Genomic DNA, 22,293 nt, shown 5'->3' on the forward strand with positions numbered 1-22,293 from the left:
TATATTATCATTATCCCTTTTAATAATAAAAGAGATTAGGTAAGGTAATTAAATTTATATAGTTAGAAGGTTTCAAAAGCTGCACCCAAGGATAAAAATGTTCTATTTTCCATGAACTGGTTTCAACAGTTGAGAAAAGATACTGTGAGATGCCACATCAGTAAATGTTTTTTAAAAATACCTCTCAGAAATAGTATTACTGTTATTTAGTTATTACTATATTTTGAAAGAACTAAATATAGTATTTAACAAATTTAAATAACTGGACTGTCAAAACTTCAATGACAACTATGAAGCTTCTCCCAAGGAAATACATATGAATGTATATACATGTACTTGCTAATAATTTCAAGGTCTTTAAGGACTCTCTAAAGTCTACTCCAGAGCTCTCCAGAAGTCCATGGTGCCCAGTTAAAGACTGCTACAAAAGAACAAGAAGTCACAGTCCTCTCATTTTCCTAGTTAAGTCAAGCTTGGAAACTCAACACATTCTTACCCATATCTAGTTAGTCACACACTCCAGTGTCTTTCCTCTCCACCAGCTCCTTACTATTCCCAGTGAAGCTGCCTCCTTTAAACATTCATTACTCAGTTCCCAAATCGTTGCAGTAGGTTTTTTACCGATCTTTTGGGCTTCAGTCTCTACCTCTTTACCATATCCTGAACATAACTACTATTCAGATTAAAGCAACATGCGTTCATTGAACAGCTACTATTTTTCAAATGTATGCTCTGTGCTGGGGTCACAGAAAGAAAATATTCATAGCTCCTGACCTCAAAAAGTTTACAGTCCAGTGAGGAAGACAAATAATTTTAATATAACTGCTATGCAGAAATAAACACAAGGAACAGGGAGAACTTTTTCCAGCAGGGAGAAAGGAAGTTGCTGTGGGATCTCGCATGAAGAGATCAAAAAAGCTTTCAAAAACTCAAACTTTGTTTTAAGGACACATAGTAGTGATCCAGAAAAATTGAGGTAGGGGCAGTAGAGAGTTGGGAAAGAGTTCAGACAAGCTATTCAGCATGAACAAAGACTATTACTCTAAAACACTGCCTTAATACTCCATTATTCTACTTGGAAATTTTCAGTAACTCCCCATTACATATAGGACTTACCAATCTTGATTCTTCTAAAGCCCAGCTCAAGTTCTTTCTCTTTCATGAAGCTTTTGTTTACAATTCCAGTTTCTAGTGCTTCTTCTCCCCTCTTCTCTCTCCTTTTTAATAAACATCCTAGTGTTTATTGATTATACCATTTCTTTTAGAATCTACTGTGCATTGTTGCATATTGCTAGTAAATTTCTCATGCAAATCCTTCACGACTCCATCTATCATCTTATTGATAGGCAACATGTCTATCACTTTGCATCTGTCCTAGTTCCTTGCCTAGAGTGCTGTCCCAATTAATCTGTGCTCCTGGACAGGAGATAAATTTTCTAACAAGTAGAAGAATAATGAGACTGTAAGATTGTGAGCCAACAAGCATGGGAACTAATCCCATCTTTTAACACTTAGTCAAATGTCAATCAATTTATTTTTTGAGTGACTAAGTTTCCTTATCTCTGAAATACAAGATATAACCAAGTCAGACTATAGAATCACAGCATTAAGTATCCTATATAATAAAAGGCTAATATGCAAATAGACGTAACAGCAGAATAACCAAACAACCGGTTGCTATGACATGCGCTGACTACCGGGGGGCGATCGCGGAACATGGCAGGCATTGGCAGTGGTGGGATGGTGGAGCAAGTGAGTGGGGGTGCCAAACCAAGGCAGGGCACCAGTCGCTGTCATCTGGGTGAGTCTCTGGTGGTTACTGACAATTCTTTGCTCCCACATGCCACGGTCCTGCCCGGCGCTGGCACCTGCTGCTGGCCCCTGGCGCTGATTCACATTTCTCGGCATCATCAATGTGTGTGAGTGGTGGCTGCCGGCCCCAATTGCCCTTGAGGGCTTCTCCACCTCCCCCTGCTCCTGAGGGGCAATTGGGGCAGCAGCCACTGCTCGCACCGGTTGATGGCACTGGCCCCAATCGCTCCACACCATCAGCTGGTGCGAGCAGGGCCAGCGCTGTCAGTGCATGGGAGTGGTGGTGGTGGTGGGAGTGGGGCTGCCAGCAGACAGGGGACCAGGGGCTGCTGAAGGAGGATCCAGGCAGTGGAGGTGGAGGGGAGGAAGGGCCCATTGCAGCCTCGCGGCCCACAGTTCCTTTCAAGGTGCACCAATTCGTGCACTGGGCCCCTAGTTAAAATATAAATGCTAAATATTTTACAAAGTTAAACTGCTATGTAGATAAAAGTTACTTGTTTATTTACCTTACTTACATGTATTAAATGATCACTTTTGACCATACACATAATCATAAAAACACATACAGAGAAGAATCCAACATAACTCAAATGTATGTTAGACTCTTCAACCTGAGGAAATTTGACTATTAATGTTTATAGGATCCCATATTACATTTAGACAAAGAAAGATGATTATTTTAGCTGCTATCCAATTGCAGAATAATGTCCAAAATTAGATATCTGGTATGTTATTCATAATAAACACTAGAAAATACCCTAGTATTTTTTTAGACTATACTCTATCTTGTTGCTCTTGATTCTTAACTAGTATACATCAAAAAGTGAAAGTATTTCTTAAACAGTAACTAGTCACTCACATGCTCCTTCCTACTATTGTTTATATACAAGTATTTATAGATTAACTTTTCTCTCTTTAGCATTTACTAAATTTTGCTACCAAAGAGGCTTTATTTTGACTTAGAATAACAGAATTTATTATACTAGTAATTGATGTTATGGGTGGAACTGTGTCCCCTCTCTATATGTTGAATCTCTAATCCCCAGCACCTTATAATGTGACCTCATTTGGAAATAGGGCCATTGCAGATGCAATTAGTTAGGTTGATATCAGACTGGAATAGAGACGCCCCTTAATCTATTATGACTGGAGTCTTTATAAGAAAGGATAATGCCACAAGAAGAGGGATGACCACGTGATGATAGGCATTTGTAAGCAGAACAACAGCAAAGATAATGGATCATCACCAGAAGCTGAGAAGCAAGGAAGGATTGTACAGAGTTTCAGAGAGAGCATGGTCCTTGATGTTGGCCCTCTAATCTCCAGAACTGTGAGAGAATAAATTTCTGTTGTTTTAAGCCATCTCGTTTGTGGTAATGTGTTACAAGAGCTCAAGCCAACATATCTGATTAAATTGTTTCAGTTTTACTTAAATCTTCATTAGTTTGAAACCATAATGCATCCATTCAGATATAAAAGAACCACAGCACTGAGTAATAAAATATAAAATTGTCAGTCTACTCAAAAGTATTTACTGAGCCTGTATAGGGAATTGGAAGAGAGGTTGGAGACATGATAATAAAGGACAAATAAAAAAGAGAGTAAGAAGAAAAAAACATTAAAAATAAAACTCAGATAAACATTCTTTGCGAGCAGAAAGAACAAGGGATAAGTTAGGGAGTAGGAAAATTTTACAGAGAGAGAAAAATAAATAGAATAGTGCCACAGGGGTTAAAAAAAAAGATTTTCAAGAAAAGTGGAATGGTTAATAATATTTGGATCAAGAGCCCAGAGTTAAGATGAGAAAATAGGCTATGGCTTTCTCCAGGACATTATAAAAGATAGAAGAAGATATGATTAGCAAAGACATACACATTTTGAGGTAAAGGGTAGAGAGGTGAGTTTGTATGATGATCTGTTTTCTTTAAAAAAACAGGAAACTGAGACATATGTTGCTTGTCAGAGAAATCACATAAAGTAGTGCATGGAGAATAGAGGTAAAATTTTGGTGTGGTGTGGGTGTTAGAAAAGAAAAGACTTATAAATGTGGAGTACCAAGTTCCAGCCTTGGTGAGGCCAGAAGTGATTGCTTTCTGGGTTTTGCTAAATAAAATCAGTAGCTGAGCAGCAGGAGTGGTTTTTTAGTGGATTCAGGATTGAGAGTGGTTGGGGAGAGAATTAGAGAGCAACAAAAACCTGAGAACAAAAACACTAAAAATGGTTGGTGAGAGAATGGTTAAAATAACTGGGTGGATCTTGATTAAGTGGAAAAGAAGAGAAAAGCCATGAGGTTTAAGAGGCCAAGGGCAGGAAGGAAGTCACACAGACCACACACGCCTTAATGAGTTTGAAGAAAAAAATCTATATATATATAAAACCCTAATATGCAAATAGACCGAACGGCAGAACAACAGAACAACTGAATAACCGAACAACCGGTCACTATGAAGTTCACTGACCACCAGGGGGTGCGTGCAGAATATGGTGGGATGGTGGGCATTGGCTTCAGGCGGCAGAGTGCAGAACATGGTGAGCATCGGCCACAACGGGATGGTGGAGCAGGTGAGCAGGGGTGCCAGACCAAGGTAGGGTGCTGGTCGCTATCATCGGGGCAAGCCTCTGCTGGTTACTGAACATCCTTTGCTCCAACATGCCACCATTCCACCTGGAGCTCACACCTGCTGCCGGCGCTGGCCCCGCTCACACCCGCTGCCAGTGCTGGAGCCGCCACTTGCACCACTGCCAGCACCCAGCACTGGCCCCAAATGCTCGGCAGTGTCAGCAGGTGCAAGCAGCAGATGCTGGCCCCAATCGCCCCTGAGGGCTCCTCCACCTTCCCCTGCTTTTGAGGAGTGATCGGGGCAGGCAACCGCCTCTTGCACCCACTGCCAGTGCCAGAACTGCCACTCGCACCCACTGCTAGCGGCTGGCTCCAGTCCCAATTGCTCAGCACTGTCAGCGGGTACAAGCAGCAGCTGCCAGCCCTGACCACCCCTGAGGGCTTCTCAACCTCCCCCTGCTCCTGCGGGGCGATTGGGGCAGCAGCCGCTCCTTGTACCCACTGACGGCGCCAGCCCCAATTGCTCCGCGCCATCTGCAGCGGCAGTAGATAGGGGACCCAGGGCCAAAGTGAGAGGAGCTGAGTGGGGGCGGAAGGGATGGGCCAAGACCTGCCCCTGTGCCCACCGCAGCCTTGTGGCCCACAGTTCCTTTCACAGTGCACGAATTCGTGCACTGGGCCCCTAGTTAGAAATAAAAGGACAGGATATAATCTATTAGACACCTGTTTCTTTAAAAATTCAGATAGAGTATAAATTAATTTATTTGGACACATCTTCTCTCTCAAATCTCTCCTGTCTCCTAGAAGTATAATATTAAGACACTAGAGGCCCAGTGCATAAAATTTGTGCACTGTAGGGTCCCTAGCAGCTGCTAGCTGCCAGCCGGGTACTCCCTCCCTTCCCCTGGCCACCTACCACTGCCAGGGCCTCCCTCCCTTCCCCCGGCTGGCCCCTCCCCCTGGTTGAACTCCCAGACAAACTCCTAGTCGAGGAGACAATTTGTATACTATGCTTTTATTATATAGGATTATTGCTTACTGAGCATGCCTTTGCAATTCCCATTTTGTATTGATTATCTAAAACTGATCTAGGAGTCTATGTATAACTCAATGACTGTTAGAGCATTACCTGTCAAAAATGATTTAGCATATCTTTTAATTATATGATATCCTAAGTGTTTAGGTGTTTTATTTTTCTTAAACGTAATCCTATCTAATAATAGACAAATATGCAAATTGACCATACCTCCGACACACCCACAAGCCACGCCCACCATCCAATCAGAGCGAGCATGCAAATTAACGCAAACCAAGATAGCTACAGCCACAGAGAGCAAGGTTTCCTAGGTAACAGAGGAAGCCAAGCTTTCTGCCTGCCCTTGCCAGGCCTAAGCCTCCACTCAAGCTACAAAGTTTCAATTATAGAAGGTAAACAAATTCAAACAAATGGCGGCAGAATGGAGCTTGAGAGAGCAGGCCAGGGTTGCCGCCGGCAACAGGGGAAACAAAGCTTTCCGCACACCCTGGTCAGGCCCACCCACTTAAGGCAACAAAGTTTCAATTAAAACCCCAACACAAATGGCTGCCGGCCTCGGAGGGAGCCCCAGGCTTGGCTCCGCTCCAGGCTACAAAGTTTCAATTGTAGAAGGAAAATAAATTCCAGATACCAGGGCCTCTGCTTGGGTTCCCAGGGGGCGTGGCCGGCCTGCAAACCACCACAGGCCCCTCGCTCAGGCCGCCCTACGCCCCAAGGGAACCCCTACCTGATCTGGGACGCCCTTCAGGGCAAACCAGCTGGCCCCCACCCCTGTACCAGGCCTCTATCCTATCTAATAAAAGAGTACTATGCAGATTGATCATCACTGCAACACACAATATAGCTGCCCCCATGTGGTCAGAGATCCTGCCCCCATGTGGACACAAGATGGCCACCACAAGATGGCCAGCAGAAGAGGGCAGTTGGGAGGCACCCGGCCTGCAAGGGAGGGCAGTTGAGAGGGACCAAGCCTGCAAGGGAGGGCAGTTAGAGGTGATCAACCCTGCAGGAGAGGGCAGTTAGGGGTGACCAGGCCGACAGAGGAGGGAAGTTGGGGGCAAACAGGCTGGCAGCAGAGTGGTTAGGGGGTGATCAGGCTGGCAGGCAGAAGTGGTTAGGGGCAATCAGGAAGGCAGGCAGGCAAGTAGTTGGGAGCCAGCAGTCCTGGATTGTGAGAGGGATGTCCGACTGCCCGTTTAGGGATCCGACTGCCCACCGGGATCGGGCCTAAATGGGCAGTCGGGCATCCCTCGAGGAGTCCCATATTGGAGAGGGTACAGGCTGGGCTGAGGGACAACCCCCCTCTGTGCACGAATTTCATGCACCAGGCCTCTAGTAGAAGATAAATATTTTAAATTCTAATCATGAAAAAATAAGAAAAAATAACTTTATATAATAAAAGAATAATAATTTCTTTTAATCCTAGCATTCTAGCTTGAAGAGTTATATTTCTTCATCCCTTTGAGAGAATATTGGGGCACTTAAACACCGTCCTGCTCATGGCAAAGCAATACTGGCAATGTGCAGACCTACCTTTGTATCCATAACATGGAGTAATACTTCCACTTGCATCTTCCTTTTCACTTCTGTCTATAGTCTTTCCAAGCATTTATTATCGCTGAGCTGTCTGACTGAATTCAAATTCCTCCATAAGTGAAAATATAACAACCAGAATAATAAAATATTACCAACCTAGGGAGGCTTATTTCCACTTCCTCTTCTTGCATCTCAGAGAACCATTTCAAGATTAGATCGGCAGTAATTCGTTTTTCTATGTCTTCTATGTTCACCTCTTCTGCAGGAAGTATAATGATTAAACTGAACTCATCATCTTTATAAGGTAATTCCAAAACCTGGTACTTCATGGAGGATTCCGAAAAATAACCTGCAATAGAGAAAGTAAAATATGAAATATACTTGGCAATTCCCAAAGTCATGCTTTAGAGTGTGATTCCCCATCTATACTAATAATAAAGGAATATGCAAATTGTCTGGGACGCCGTCACGTAATGACCAATCAGGATGGGGGCAGGGCCGTGGCGGAGAGCTCTCAGCACAGGTGCGCCGGGGGTCTCAGCATGTCTGCATGTGGAGAGGAAGGGAGAACAGATAGGCAGTGAGGGGGATCAGGCCAGGAGGGGAGAGCAGATAGGCAGTTAGGGGGATCAGGCCAGGAGGGGAGAGCAGTTAGGGACATTAGGCAGGCAGGCAGGTGAGCAGTTAGGAGCCATTTGTTCTGGATTGCGAGAGGAATCCCGGATTGGAGAGGGTGCAGGCCAGACTGAGGGACCGCCGCCCCCTCCCCCCCACCCCACCCCACCGCAACATGCATGAATTTCGTGCACCAGGCCTCTAGTATTACCATATTTTGTTCTCAAAAGAGCCTTCATCATTGGAATTTTGACTTTTGCACCATCTTTCTTAGTGAAATTCATCAGCTCTGTGCCCTCTTTTCTGAATTTTTGTTTCCAATCCCCCTTGAAATAAATAGCATTCACCAGGATAAGCCGAGTCAAAGGGCCAAATTCTTCCCCTGAAAACATGCCTTTAATTTTTCCTGTAAAGGAGGTAGAAGAGGAGGCAGGAAGAAATATGCAATAACTTAGTAGAAATGATTTAATCAAATTAAAACACATATTTATTTGGCAGACCACTTGTGAATAGGGTGCTTCTTACCTAAACATAGCAATTTTGAAGGTAAAGAAGAGCACTATTAAATAATTTTACTTAGAAATGGGTACAAACGGGATTTCCCTGGGAAACAGGAGATACAGATTATCTTAGGCAAATTTGAACTGACCTAGTAATGAACTCTCTTTAGCAAGATTATTTCTATAAATGGCTTTTCAAACAAAAAGAACAAAAACTCAGTATCCCTTCCTGCATAGCCACTGGTATTTTCAAAGTTTATTTCAAGGTGTTCCAGTAGGTCAATCAGAATTACTAAATTAATGGTACACTCAACCTTTTACTCTTGCAGCTACAGTCACTGACCATTGGAAGAGACAAGTATGGAGCTGCCAGAATGATTTTTTTTCTAAAAAACCAGAAATTAATATTTTAAAGTTATGAGACAAAAGCATGATTGGGTGCCATGGAGGTGCCTAGGAATATGGACACAGCTCACCACACCCATCTCATGTTTTCATCTTATGGTTCCCATCTTACACTATCACAATTTTTATAGCAGAATAAATAAGCCAAGAAACAGACTATTATAAATTGAGGACCAGATGTATGCTTGTCACTACACATACAATAATCCTGAAATTTTAATAACATCCTCATTTTAAATGAGACATAGCTTAGAACCTGTTAAAACTTGAACTCATATGTAGAACTTAAAACTTAAGTTCTTTCTACTGTGCCATGTCATAGACCCTTTGGAATTTTTGCTAGCTTGTATTTAATTTAAAGTTAAGATTACCATGTTTATAATAGGACTACTAACATTTGTTATTAAACATTAACCATCCAATGAAGATATATTAGTTATTTATAGTGTATGGGGGGGGGGGAGCATTTAGGATTGACAGATCTAATAGCTCTAATATCTGGCCAAAGATATTATTCCTGTTGTCATACTTTAAAAATCTATACTTTAACAAAAATTATGATTAAAATTATTCCATTAAGAATTCCACAAATAGGTGTCTTTTTAAAAAAAGTATCTGTGTACTTTTCAAAGCAGCTCACAATTTCTCTCTCGGTTTTACAACTGAGTATTAATTTGAATAGCAGGGAAGAGAAATAGGAGATTTGCCCCTCTGGGCCAGTTTAGTAGGAAAATATTCAACCTTTGTTTACTTTAAGATATTAAAATCCATGAATACAATGTCAAATAATGATTTTACGAAAATGGGAAACTTTACCATCTGTTTTGCTTTCTACCCAGGCACTTATTGTCTCTGCACAAGCCTTGGCATTCTGAAAGTCCACCAGTTTTATGGCACTCTGAAAAAATTTCTCGTTGCCATGGAGATACTGTTCTTTCACAGTGAATCCTTCTTGAAGGTAGAGGGCATTGGCAAGATTAAATGTAAATTCTTGTTTTTTCTTTGAGATGGCAGAGAAAAATGACTTCAGTGCAGAAAATTCTTCTCCTAAAAAATAATTACAATGTATACTGACATATTGAAAACATAAAAACAACAGCTTTTCAGCTTTGCTTCTAAGCAATCTGATTCATATAACTACTTTTTGCACCCTTTCTAAAAATCCTTTCTAATTTAGTATAACTAATAATCCTTTCTAATTTAGTAAAAATATTTTAAGCATTTCCTAGAGAAATCAGCTCTTAATAGTAAAATACAGAATGTCTGTGTAAATTTAAAATTTGTGTAAAACAAGAATACACATTTAATAGTCTGAAGGGAACTCTCTCTTTATAGTCAAATTTAGCTTATTTTTAATTGTTGGAAATTTATCTTTAGAATCTCATTTTTTTGCATAACATGCTATATTTATGAAAGGGGAATGCTAATGGATGCTGATGGGGGGTATGACAGTGATTAGAATTCTCTTCAATATTATTTTAATTTCAGCTTAAGAATTACTCCCTTATGAACAACTGTACCTGTCCAAGATTTGAAATTTACTAGGCAACCCATATAATCATCTCTAGAATTGCATAATAATGAGAATTGCCTATTTCTTCAGGTTCATGAATCTGTATACTTTGGTTTTCTACATGAACAATAAAAACTTTTAACCATCCCAAGTATAACAACTAGCCAAATGGGTCCATCAGAATTAGCTAAGACTCACCACTGGCCTATTATTTATTTATTGTTGGATCATCCTGACTGCAGTGTTGTCAGGAAGGTGCATGTGCCTATGAGAGTATTCTGTGATTTTTGATCAGTGGCTTCCTATTCACTACTAAAGGGTCCCAATATTTTTTAATTCCTTCTGCCTTAATCCTAAAACTCAATCATGTAGTCCGGGAACTGTATTTCAAATCAAAGGCTTATTCAGGGCCTTTGTTATATTTTCAGTTAAATACTGAAAATACCATTTTTATAATGTTAAAGTTGGGTATATATAATTAGTTTCTATTGAAGAAAGATAGATAGTTTATCATTGTAAGAATGCCCATTGAATAAATAGATTTAAAAATTATTACTGAGAGAAACTTCTCAGTGTCAGGCATGTGTGTGTATGTTGTGTGTGTGTGTGTGTGCGTGTGTGTGTGTGTGTATGTGTGTGTGTGTGTGTGTGTAAACAATTTATCAGCCCATAGTGCATCTGTGTGTAAATATGAACAGATGCCTTTTCTGGGGGGCTATAACCCCATGGCCTCTTATCTTGTCCAGCTGAGTGGAGGCTACATTTCAGTCCCTACTCTCCTCTTTTTTCTGCTCTCTTGTGTAGGTACAGCCTACACAACCACACAGGGGGCTCTGGAAAGTATAGTACATTATATTTCAAACTATAATTCCCCATTCATGAACACAGACACACATAAAAGATTTTAGATATGAAAACTTCATCTGAAGAATTTGGGTAATTCTTTACAACCCTAGAATTCCTTACATAAAGAAGGGAAGAAAGCTCATCTATTGTCCTTATTGATGCAGTGATTTCAGATGCAATCATTTCTTGTTATTTGAAGCTAAGAAAAATGTCTCCATAGCCAGGAGGCTACAAAAAAGACTTCCTGAGGGAAGACATGAGAGCTTCTCTAAAAGAATTAATTAGGGTCAGAAATAAAATTTGAAAACAGTCTTCAGGAACTTGTTCTTCATCTTTAAAGGAATGGCGAGGGAGGGGGGGCGAAGAAGAAGGGAAGAAAAAATACTTCCAGATCATTTGTCAGAGAAACTAGATTTATGTCATGTACTTAAGGTCCAAGACTGTGTGACAGTCAGCCAGCTGCCCTTTGATAAATCACTGGACTCAGAAGTCAATAAAAAACTGTCACCAAGTAGCACAAGTTTGGAGGAAAATATAAAGTTATCTGCCGTACAAATTTGACTTAATTTACAGTTTAATAACCTCTTTCAGCATAGAAAAAAAAAAGAATACATATGCATGGCTCCTAATAAGTTATGAAAACAAGTTTAATTTCCTAAAATAGAGCCACGGAAAACCTACAAGCCATAGGGTGAATATGACTTTTAGTTTGATTGTACCAGACCTCCAGAAAATGTTCTAAACTTTAGTACATGTTCTCTTGCTATGAAGAACCCAAAGGCCAATTGTGAATGCAATGCGACAGATCCAAAGATGAAAACAAAGAGGGTTATGGGATTGTAGATTATTTTAGCCAAAAGGGCCATATAAATCATCTCATCCAAAGTCCTATTTTTATAGTGAGGAATCTAAAATCCAGAGAGATATAGAAACTTGAGAGGTGCCAAGTCCCAAGGTCATTTGATTGCAGAGCTGAGTCAGGAATTCATGCCTACGTCTGCTTCCATAATGTTCTTGTAATAAAGAAGCACCTTCATGTTAGTCTTTGATTAGTAAGCAAAATTATTACAGGCAGAGAAAACTGCAGCATTATCAGAGGTTCAGTAAAATGGGGAAGGTAAATTCTGGGCAGATGTCTTGGCAATGGGGGGAAGGAGAACCGAGGACACTGAGAGCCCCCGTGGGGGTGGATGCCCATCTGTAGAATAAGTGGGGTGTTCATGTGAAACTGATTGCAGCATAAAAAGTAAACTATAGACTGATTCCACAGAGTGCACCTTTTGATAATCACTGGGAATGAAAGGCAGGGCCAGGGCTAAGATGAGTCGATGAGACACTTTCCTTGAGAATCAAATTGAAGGAGATGCCAACAAACTCAATAATCAAGATAAATAATATCTTATTGTAATACATAGCTTAAAAAATTAGTATTGATTTAAATAAATTCATGATGAACAAAATAATAAAAACTGTAAATAAAGACAGGATCATTATTAGTGACTAGAGGCCCGGTGCACGAAATTCGTGCATGGAGGGGGTTGTCCCTCAGCCCAGCCTGTACCCTCTCCAATCTGGGACCCCCTCTCACAATCCAGGACTGCTGGCTCCCAACTACTTGCCTGCCTGCCTTCCTGATTGCCCCTAACCACTTCTGCCTGCCAGCCTGATCACCCCCTAACCACTCTGCTGCCAGCCTGTTTGCCCCCAACTTCCCTCCTCTGCCAGCCTGGTTACCCCTAACTGCCCTCTCCTGCAGGGTTGATCACCTCCAACTGCCCTCCCTTGCAGGCCTGGTCCTTCTCAACTGCCCTCCCTTGCAGGCCGGGTGCCTCCCAACTGCCCTCTCCTGCTGGCCATCTTGTGTCCACATGGGGGCAGGATCTTTGACCACATGAAGGCAGCTATATTGTGTGTTGCAGTGATGATCAATCTGCATATTACTCTTTTATTAGATAGGATATTTCTTTCTGCCTTGGGTTCCAATATGGCTGTTCCAGGCACAACCTTCCTACTCGTCACACTCTTCCTCCTGTCCTTAGTGCCATTTTGTTCTTCTTTCTCCAGACCCCATAGACATTTTATCCACCTCTTTGCACTCTCACTGCTTCCTCCTTAATTCTGTCTCTTTTTTTCTTTACACCTTTTTATTTTTCAAACCTTTACTCTTTAGGGCTGGTCTGCCTTTTCTTTTTTTTTTTTTTTTTTTTTGCAGCTTTCTTCCATCAGTGCCCCCTCTCTCCCTTAACAAAGCATCACAGAAAACAAGTTTGGTACATCTTATTATATGTGTTAAAATGTTAATGCTTAATTGCCCATCAATAGTCTTCCAAAATATACAGGAATTTTTATTATTGTTCTTAGGATCTATAACCTCACTGAATCACTTCTGGAATTAGTTCTGGGCAAGTTACCTTTCATTCCTTTGCCTTGGTGTCTATCAGTGTTACATATACCTCTCAAAATAATTGTGAAAATTAAATGAGACCATGTAGATCAAGCATATAAAACAGTGACAGCTAATATATATATACATATACGTGTTTGATAGTGCCATCATTATTACTATAATTATTATCACATTCACAATCCTGAGTTGTTAGAACATCTGTGTTTCTCTGTAAGATTAAACCCATTTAAAGTAATTTAGATTTTTGGAGGCTCTAATTTGCTAGTTCCTCATGGAATCAACTTTACATATCTCCATAAATGTTCTATTAACCTTCCAAAGCAGTATCATGTGATTCAAATGTTTCTGGGACTGTGTAGTGGGATTTGCTGAAATTAATATAGACAGCCAAGACTAAATCTGAAACGGAGTGGCTTCCTTTTACATTATTCACAAAGGAAAACTCTCGCAATTAACTTTACTCACACCAACTTCTTTTTTCACATAACATTTCCTTTGTTTAAAATCATGCAAATAAAACCTTGTAAAGAAGAAAAAACAAATTCCTAAATAGAACTGTTCTGTGCTAAGGCAATATACTGAAATTAGTTGTGGTGAATAAAGTCCCAAATAAAAAACCCGGGTGTTTCCTTTGATGTTCATGGCATATTATCTGACAGAGATGTAAAAGTTTAAAATTAGAATTATTACAGGGTAGCCAGGGAAATGGGGTGCCAGCACTAAAGTTTCGGTACACTAGTGCATATAAACCTTTGGAGACTACAAAACAAAAACCACTCACATGCACAAAGGCCTCTGAAAGGTGGTGTGTGTGTGGGTGGGTGTGGGGTGGGGGTGGGGGTTCCAATTTTTCTTTAAAAAGTATTAACCAAAGAAACTTTTAAAATGTATACACTAATGTTTTTTCTTGGTCACATTTAAGTGCAAAGGTTAAATTTTACTTAGAAAACTAATTTGCAAAAGCTAATGAGATAGAAATAAACACAAAGATTTCTGGGTGAGGATGCTCATGAAGCATTTTTATAGGAGAAGTATTGAAAACAACCTAATGAAGAAGGGTTAAGGAAGTAATGATATGTCTTTAAGAGGCAATAAAGGCAACAATAAAAATTTATATTCTGAAGCAGTTGCATGCTATGAGAAAATGATCACAACATAGTAAGAGATAATGGAAGAGTATTTATGTGTATAGAGACATGTATGGATCTATATATGCATATACACACACACACATACACAAATCTTATTCTCAATTAATTAAAACTATCTAAAACAGGGCAGAATAAAATATACAGATATACTTACAATTTTATATCTGTATGGAATTAATTTCTTAATAAATTATTTTGGTAATGTTTTTATTAGGAAACAATTATAAATGAATGGATATTGTTTACATTATAATTCCCCATTTTATTATAATTTTATACTTTTTACAACATTTTTATTTGTTAAAGTTATATGATCATGAACTTTTCTCTAATATTTTAAAAATAAATTGGGCCAGATCGTATCCAATACAATAATCATATGTAAGAATCTTACCAGTTGAGTTTTCCTGAACTTTTAAAGTTTGTCTTATCTGCTGGTATGCTTTTCCTTTTGCTCCCAGTTGTACCATTCCAAGAATCAAAGTTGTTCCAAGTGGGGAAAATATAATGTTGTCCTTTTGAGATGAACAAATAGCTTGATAAAGATCCACTGCAAATTCAGTATTTCTTTGAGCCAAGGGTCTTGAGGCTTGACTTCCAGAAAAAGTCAATAGGAGACTCCACAAGATCTTAAACATTTTGACCTCTGTGCATTAATTCAAAACTTATTAGCTTTCAAAGTAATCAGAGTTTATCATCTCACACTCAAATAAAACTTCCTACCTATTAGAAGTTTCTGTCTTATTAGGACAAATTACCCCAAATATATTTTACTAAGTATCATCTATTAAGAAAAATAGGCCATGTGCTAATGGTATTTTTTTTTATATTCCTTCAAGAACCAGTTCAACATGTATAGCAGTTTCTTAAAATCGAAAGAGGAATTATAATTCTGGGGTACTATCAATATAGTAATACCATTTCTAAATGTATACATGATACACTTTTTCTATTTTTTCCCATGGTTTTACATATAATACCTGTAACTCTGACATCAAGGGAACCCTCTGTCCAGATTACTCTATACATCAAAAACAGAAATGGAATTAAAAAAATGAACACACTCCCATGTGGTTTTAGACCTATAATATTAAAAAGTTAATATGTTCTAAATCAATTAAATAATCTGGATAACTTTTTACAACAGTGAAAGTTATGGAATTTGTAGAGCAAAATACCCCAAAACCCACATGTAATTTTCCAAAGGGAGAAGAGAAAACTCTGAAAACTATAAAGGAACAAAATTATGACCAAATATAAATGGTACATCAATAGAAAAAGAGCAATATTTTTTAAAAAATCAAAGAACAATTTGACAAATAACAAATGTAAGAAAGCTGCAATTGAAAACTATAACCGAGTCACAACAACACTAATGACACCTTATTAAAGTGCTCTCCACTAAAAGTGCAGAAAATTCAACCCTGATTACATACATCTAGAGCAGAGTGAGTTCTTGCAATTTTACCGGAGACTTGGTGGAAAACTGACTCTGAAGGTCTCATAAATTTTACTAACACTATTTTTTCCCCACAAATAATACATTTGAGTAGCCAGTAATAATTCCTAGTCAAATAGATTACTCGGAAGTAATTTTTATTGGGGGTAAAGATAAAAGCCTTTGGAATACTGTGTTGTTAAACTTAAATTATTGAAGAACTATATTTCTAGAGTGTTTTATAGACCATTATAAAGGTCACCATGACCCACAAGTGAGTTAAAAGTTATTAAGATCACTGTTATATATAAAGATTACCAATAGTCAAATATTCTCCAAAACTAAGCTGCAGAGTCATTATCCAGATATTTCAAATTACTTTCTAATATATATATAGGTAAACTCTACACGCTTAGATATAGAATTTACAAAAAAAAAGAGCTCTAAGTTCAATCCAAATAATTGTTAGAAAATAATGTTTTGTTAAACTAAAAATATACATACATATATCCCATCAAGCAAATGCTTTATCAAGGATTAGATTGGTACCTAAAGTTGTTAGTGCACCAATAGTAAAAGCTAACACAAAATAAATTTCTGCATATCATTTTCTAATATATTCACTATCTCAGAAGGTTTCTGTCTAAAATATTAGTTTGTAGATATATAGTCACAATGTTATCAGTACTTTTAAGTCACCAAGTGGTAATCCCTTAGGCACATCTTTATGTTCTTTATTTGTATTAAAATAATAAACACTATTATGAAGGATGTATTTTTACCCTTATAGTATGAGAAAGTTATCTTCTCATTGTTATTAATAATCTTAATAACTAAAATATACATTCTTAGAGCATCAATTTCTCATAGAAAATTTCTAGGTACTTAGTAAATTACAAGCTCACACAAAATGTTGGTTTTAAAAATGCACTTACCTCCTTGGCGTTTGGATCATATCTCATTAGAAATCACAAAGTACTAATGAACTAAACAAACTGATGAATAGTCCTATTAGAATGCAATATTCAAATTTATAGTGACATATTTTAAGGAGAATAAAAGTAAGGCATTAACTTGATAAACTTAAATAGTATCTACTAAAGTGAATTAAAACATCAGTCTTACTCGATTAAACACTCAAAATTAATATTATTGCATATATACTTCATCCAAAAGCTATTTAATTTTAAGGTACTTACTCAAAATTTGCTTCTGATCATTCACGGTTATCTTATGTCTGCTGAGAAACACTAGTACATGGGACACCTGATCGGTCAAGGCCAACTCTATTTATCTTGAATGTTGCTAGATTAATTCCTCTAAAACCAAAACAGGTGTTCACCACACTTGAATGAAAGGTCTGATATGATCAGGTTAATGATCAATGATGAAATATGCAAGAACTGAGAGAGATAGCAATACTAGAATTTTAAAAGATCATGAAGTTTATATTATTATTTCACTTCTTTTATAATAAGTAGAAGCAGAATTTGGAAGAATTTGCCAGTGGCTGTAAATTTGCTAGTAATTAGCTCTTTTTGTTTCTCATAGGAATCCTACATCAGAATACCAATGTATTCTATCATAAATATTTCCGAATACCTATGACAAAAAGAATAAAGCTGAATCAAGTCCAGAATGCAGAGAGACACATTACTGCTGCATTTAGAGCTCTCAACAATTAATCAAATCATACAATAGAGGAATTTTCTATGGATACAAGGCCCATTTGAATCCTTAGGGAAAAGTTTGGATATTAAAAAATATATAATTATGTTGAACAAAAAGACCAGATTAAGATTTATAGATTTACCAAATTACATCAAGATATTACTATTAAACATAAGTAGTTTGATAGTTAACATTGGTGTTATATTTATGTGCTCTTACCATTTTACATGATTTTTTTCTACAAACAGTTCATTAATGAAAAGTGGATGCGTCATTGAATAGGTTTTGATCTCATTGTTCTAGTTCAAATCAATACCGTCAGTGGCAATCAGATATTAAATAAGTGGCCTCTGAGAAGAGGAATGGAAATTTTGTTTCAGTTACAATTAAACAAATATTTACTATTGATTACTAAATGTAACATTATTTCTGATAAAGCTATGAAAAATAAGTAAAATGAATATAGATGCCTTTAAAAGAGTTTTTGTAAAAAAAGCTTTTTCAGTGATCCTGTTAGCATCTTTTAGTGTCCTAGGGCTATAGCTTAATAACAGGCTTGAGGAGCCTGATGACAGATGTCGGCCATAATATTTAATTTACTAAAATTTTAATTGCCCATCTAAGCATCTCTGAATGTTTTCTAAATGTTGGGCTGTTCCCTAATATCATTTACTCTGATGTAAGCAAACTCATTTGCAGCTTTTAATATAACACTGTTAGAGGTTATTTTCCAAAATCACAGTTATGCAACATAATCATTCTTCTGTTCTACTCTGCAATTCATAAATAATAAATCCAAATGTCTAAGACTATCATTCAATCAGTGCTCTTCTACCCATGCAGTGACACCAGCAAACATCCATCACAAGTACACTTGGTTACCAAATTATTATGTCTACAGCGTTCAGGTCATAATGTGACTTGCCCAGGAACAGGCCATTATTTTTCTTTCTAATGACAGAGACAGACACTCAGTCTTAGTAAGATAATTTAATGAAGTTGTTCTGTAAGGACCTTATGTTAGCACAGTTCACGCAGACTGTACATTTTCCTTTCTTTTAGGGAGTAAAAAGCAGTGGCCATGAATTTCTCCTCCCTGGTTTAAGCTTTTTTTAATAGACAATAAAGATACCACAATTGCCCATAAAATATTACTGCAAACCTTTGAATATTTTTTATAAGTCTGTTTCTTCTATAACTCAATTTTGCACCTAGAGCATTGCAGGGGGGGGCGGGGAATAATAGGAAGGGGTTACAGGTTCAATCTCATTATCCTTCTAATTGGTATTTAGTAGCATTTTGTAGTTTTTTATAAGTAAAAATGTATTTAATTCAAAACTTTAAAAAACACACAATCAAGTGTTTTCATTAATAAATAAAGGACTTAAAAGTTAATTTTTTCATCAATTAATTTCAGGTATTTTTTTTCCCTCTGCTAGTTTGCTCTATATATTTTGTGTGATAAGAGAGAAATGTTCTTAAAATATAATAGGTTAAATTATATTTAGCATAAATCTTCATATAACAAACAAAATAGCCTACTGAAAAGTATGGGACATTATTTTTTTTTAATAACTCTTTTCTTATTGATTTTAGAAAGAAGAAGGCAGCGGGGGGAGAGAGAGAGAGAAACATTGAAGTGGGAGAGAAATGTTGACTGGTTGCCTCCCCACCATATGTGTCCTGACTGGCGAATCCTGTGCCCTGACAGAGAATCTAACCTGTAGCCCTTCAGTGCGCAGGAGGATACTCCACCCAATTGAGCCACTTAAGCCAGGGTTGGCACATCCTATTTTAATGTGACAAGTTCTTTTCACTGTAGAAAAATGAGTCTTAAATAATTAAACCTAAATGTTAATTTCAGAAATAGTGTATAAAGTCTTCAGTTCTATTAACATTTGATAAGTGAGACCCTGCTACCAGCTTAACTCAGTTAGATGCTGTAAGCTATAAAAAAGTAAGACATAATTAAATGTTGTTATTGCTTTTCTCTTTTATGTATGTTTTGTTCCTAAGTATTAGAAACGGTAACATTAAAAGAGACTTTCATACTTTTCAAAACTCTATTTTCATTAAATATGCTTTTGAGATAGCTCCTCTCCTTTCTTTTCATAGAAGAAGCACTAAATTAGGGTTTAGAGACACACACAGCTTGGTGCTTTGCACATGCAATAGGCTATAGAGAGCTCTATCTATATTAATCAGATAATTTCAGACTAATAATTTTAAACAAAGTATTCTCTAGGGGTAGAAAAAGTAAAATATGTCTAATAAAATAATTTCTAAATTATCCTAGAAAAACTAGGGGGCTCATTCAACCATTGTTTAATGAACCACGACATTTTATGTGCTTTCATTTCAGAAAGTTGATGGCAGGAGAAGTGGGTTTTGTTTATTTGTGTATATCTGTCATCTAAAACAGTCCCTTGCATATGCCTTCAATAATTGGATGGATGGATGGATGGATGGATGGATGGATGGATGGATGGATGGATGGATGAATGGGCAAAAGAGCCTTTGCAAACTATGTGGTACCCATATTACATGTCCTTAACGTCTCAATATTCCTTTAAATTTCTGGAAATGTGGCTCAATTTTCACTCCACTATATTGTCAGCAATACATGACTCATAAATCATATGCTCAAAGTTTGAAATGATGAATTGTCTGATCAAATCTCCCAACCAGTGGAAGAATTCTCTGCAATATGCCTGTGTGTGTTATTCAGCCTCTTTCTGAACACCTCAAAGAATCCTCTGTCCCAAGGCAACATTTTCATTTTCAAAAAATAATTTCCATTGAAATACTTTTAAGTTAACAGAAAAGTGCTGATATAATACAAAAAACTACTATCTCCCACTCCTCTCAGTTTCCCCAGTTAACATTTCACCACATGCGTACTCTATCTATATAATTAATCTTTATCTACCCATCCACCTATCTATATAATATGTTTTTGTGTGGATACGTATATGCATTATGTTTAGTGTATGTGTATAAATATATACATATACACATTATAATTTATATTTTTAATAATTTGAGAGCAAGCTACAAACATAATTTTCTATCACTCCTAAATATTCCATTTTATTGTTTATCTACTTGTCTAAAACCATGAATTCACACTGATATCTGAAATCTCTAATCCCAATTCAAAATCTCAGAGTTCTTTCTAGTTTTCCTCCTTTCAAGTTTCGCAACAACAGTGTGATATCTAGCACTCATTATCCTCAATATATTTACTAATTTTATTCATTTATTTATTCACGTCTCATTTGCTCAATGTAATTACTCTTCCAACCATGCTGGTCATCTCCTCCACTCACCCCCTCTGCCCTCACACCCTTCATTCCCCCCTCCCTGTGACCCCTTCCATACTCTCCGCTCCAGTAAGCATATTATCCGGTGGATGTTCTCTAGGCTTCTCCTTCCTTTCATAGCCAGACAGTGTGCCTGCTGCCAACTACTCTGCACCAAGATGGGAAGTGCCAATGGGAAGAGGATGAGAAACTTTTCCAGGTTTTAACAGGTATTAGGAAGCAATTCTAGAATCTGCCTTCTTAGAATTATGCTTATTAGTTCTACTTTTCTTCACTACAGCTTGGAAATATTTGAGGATAGCTTGTATCTCCCATGAATTCTCTTTCTTAAACTAGACCTCCCATTTTCTTGTTCCTCTTAATATGCTTTCTATGGCCTTAACCACTCTGAAGACATTCGTCACAATTCTTTCACGTGTATTGTGCTCCTCTATTTTCCTCATATGTGACTGTTGCTTAATGAGAAGGAAAGCAACATACACAGATGTCACAATGCCTGACTCAAGATGCAATTAATTATAGATGGAATAGGCAACTGTCTTCTAAAAACCTTTCCTCTGCCATCCTCTCCACCAAACTAAAACTTGCTCCACTGATGCTGGAAATTCTGTTAGAGCTAATTTCACTGACTTTATAAGTAATGAGAGGTGAGTAAACAGAATGGTGAAGGTCAAAAACTATGGTCTCTAGAGTAAAATGAATTTGGGTTCCAATCCCAACTCACAATCAATAATTGGGCACTCTTTTAATGAATACAACTCTCAGATATTAACCTTAAATAGATATATTTTATATAATTATTGTGAAGTTTAAACACAATGAATTTTTGCAGTTACTGGACAGAGTAGGCCCCTACATGTTGTTAGTTATTTCCTTTATTTTTGTGTGTTATTGCAAAAGTCTTCTCAAAATTGAAATATTTTGGAAGGACATTTTAAAATACAAATATATAGTAAAGTTATGTGAAAGAATTTATTAACTATTTTTACAAGACAGAATAAATAAAGCAGCATAAGACTATTGGTTGCCTGCCCTGGCTGCATGGTTCAGTTGGTTGAAGCATCAATCCCATGCACCAAAGGGTCATGGGTTCCATTCCTGGTCAGGGCACTGACTGGGTCAGGGTACATAAAGAAGGCAACCATGTTTAATTTCAATGCAGGTTTTCTAAAAGAAATTGACCAAAATGTTTGTCTATAGAAGCAACCAAAGGTCAGAATGCTTTGTTCTGAAATTGTACATTTTTTATATAAAAACACTTGCGAATAGGTAATACCAATTGATACCATCCCCTCTTAGTCCAATCTTTTTTTTTTATTGAAAATAGAGAGAAAATGAAAAGTAATGGGTAAGAATGTTTTCTGAAAACAAAACTTTCTGAAGTTGAAATATAGAGTAAAAAAGGAAATGGCAAAATTTTTTATTTATTTTCAGCATTTCATACACATATTTCATGTGTCAATGAAATATTTATTTTCCT

At 37.5% G+C, this 22,293-nt stretch overlaps 1 protein-coding gene across 1 annotated transcript in view; it reads right to left on the bottom strand.

The window, feature by feature from the left end:
* SERPINI2 (serpin family I member 2) overlaps window positions 1-15,022 on the bottom strand; it is a 33,746-nt gene extending 18,724 nt beyond the window's left edge. Inside the window, exons 1-4 of the mRNA XM_008142260.3 lie at window positions 14,776-15,022; window positions 9,281-9,511; window positions 7,771-7,965; window positions 7,101-7,293 (exon numbers count right to left, since the gene is read on the bottom strand). Of these exons, the coding sequence (XP_008140482.2) occupies window positions 7,101-7,293; window positions 7,771-7,965; window positions 9,281-9,511; window positions 14,776-15,019 (863 nt within the window). The 5' untranslated portion in view covers window positions 15,020-15,022. The remainder of the gene's footprint in view (window positions 1-7,100; window positions 7,294-7,770; window positions 7,966-9,280; window positions 9,512-14,775) is intronic.
* Between the last annotated feature and the right edge of the window lie 7,271 nt (window positions 15,023-22,293).

Source organism: Eptesicus fuscus, chromosome 3 (genome assembly GCF_027574615.1).
Source record: "Eptesicus fuscus isolate TK198812 chromosome 3, DD_ASM_mEF_20220401, whole genome shotgun sequence".
In the NCBI taxonomy this organism is placed as follows: Eukaryota; Metazoa; Chordata; class Mammalia; order Chiroptera; family Vespertilionidae; genus Eptesicus; species Eptesicus fuscus.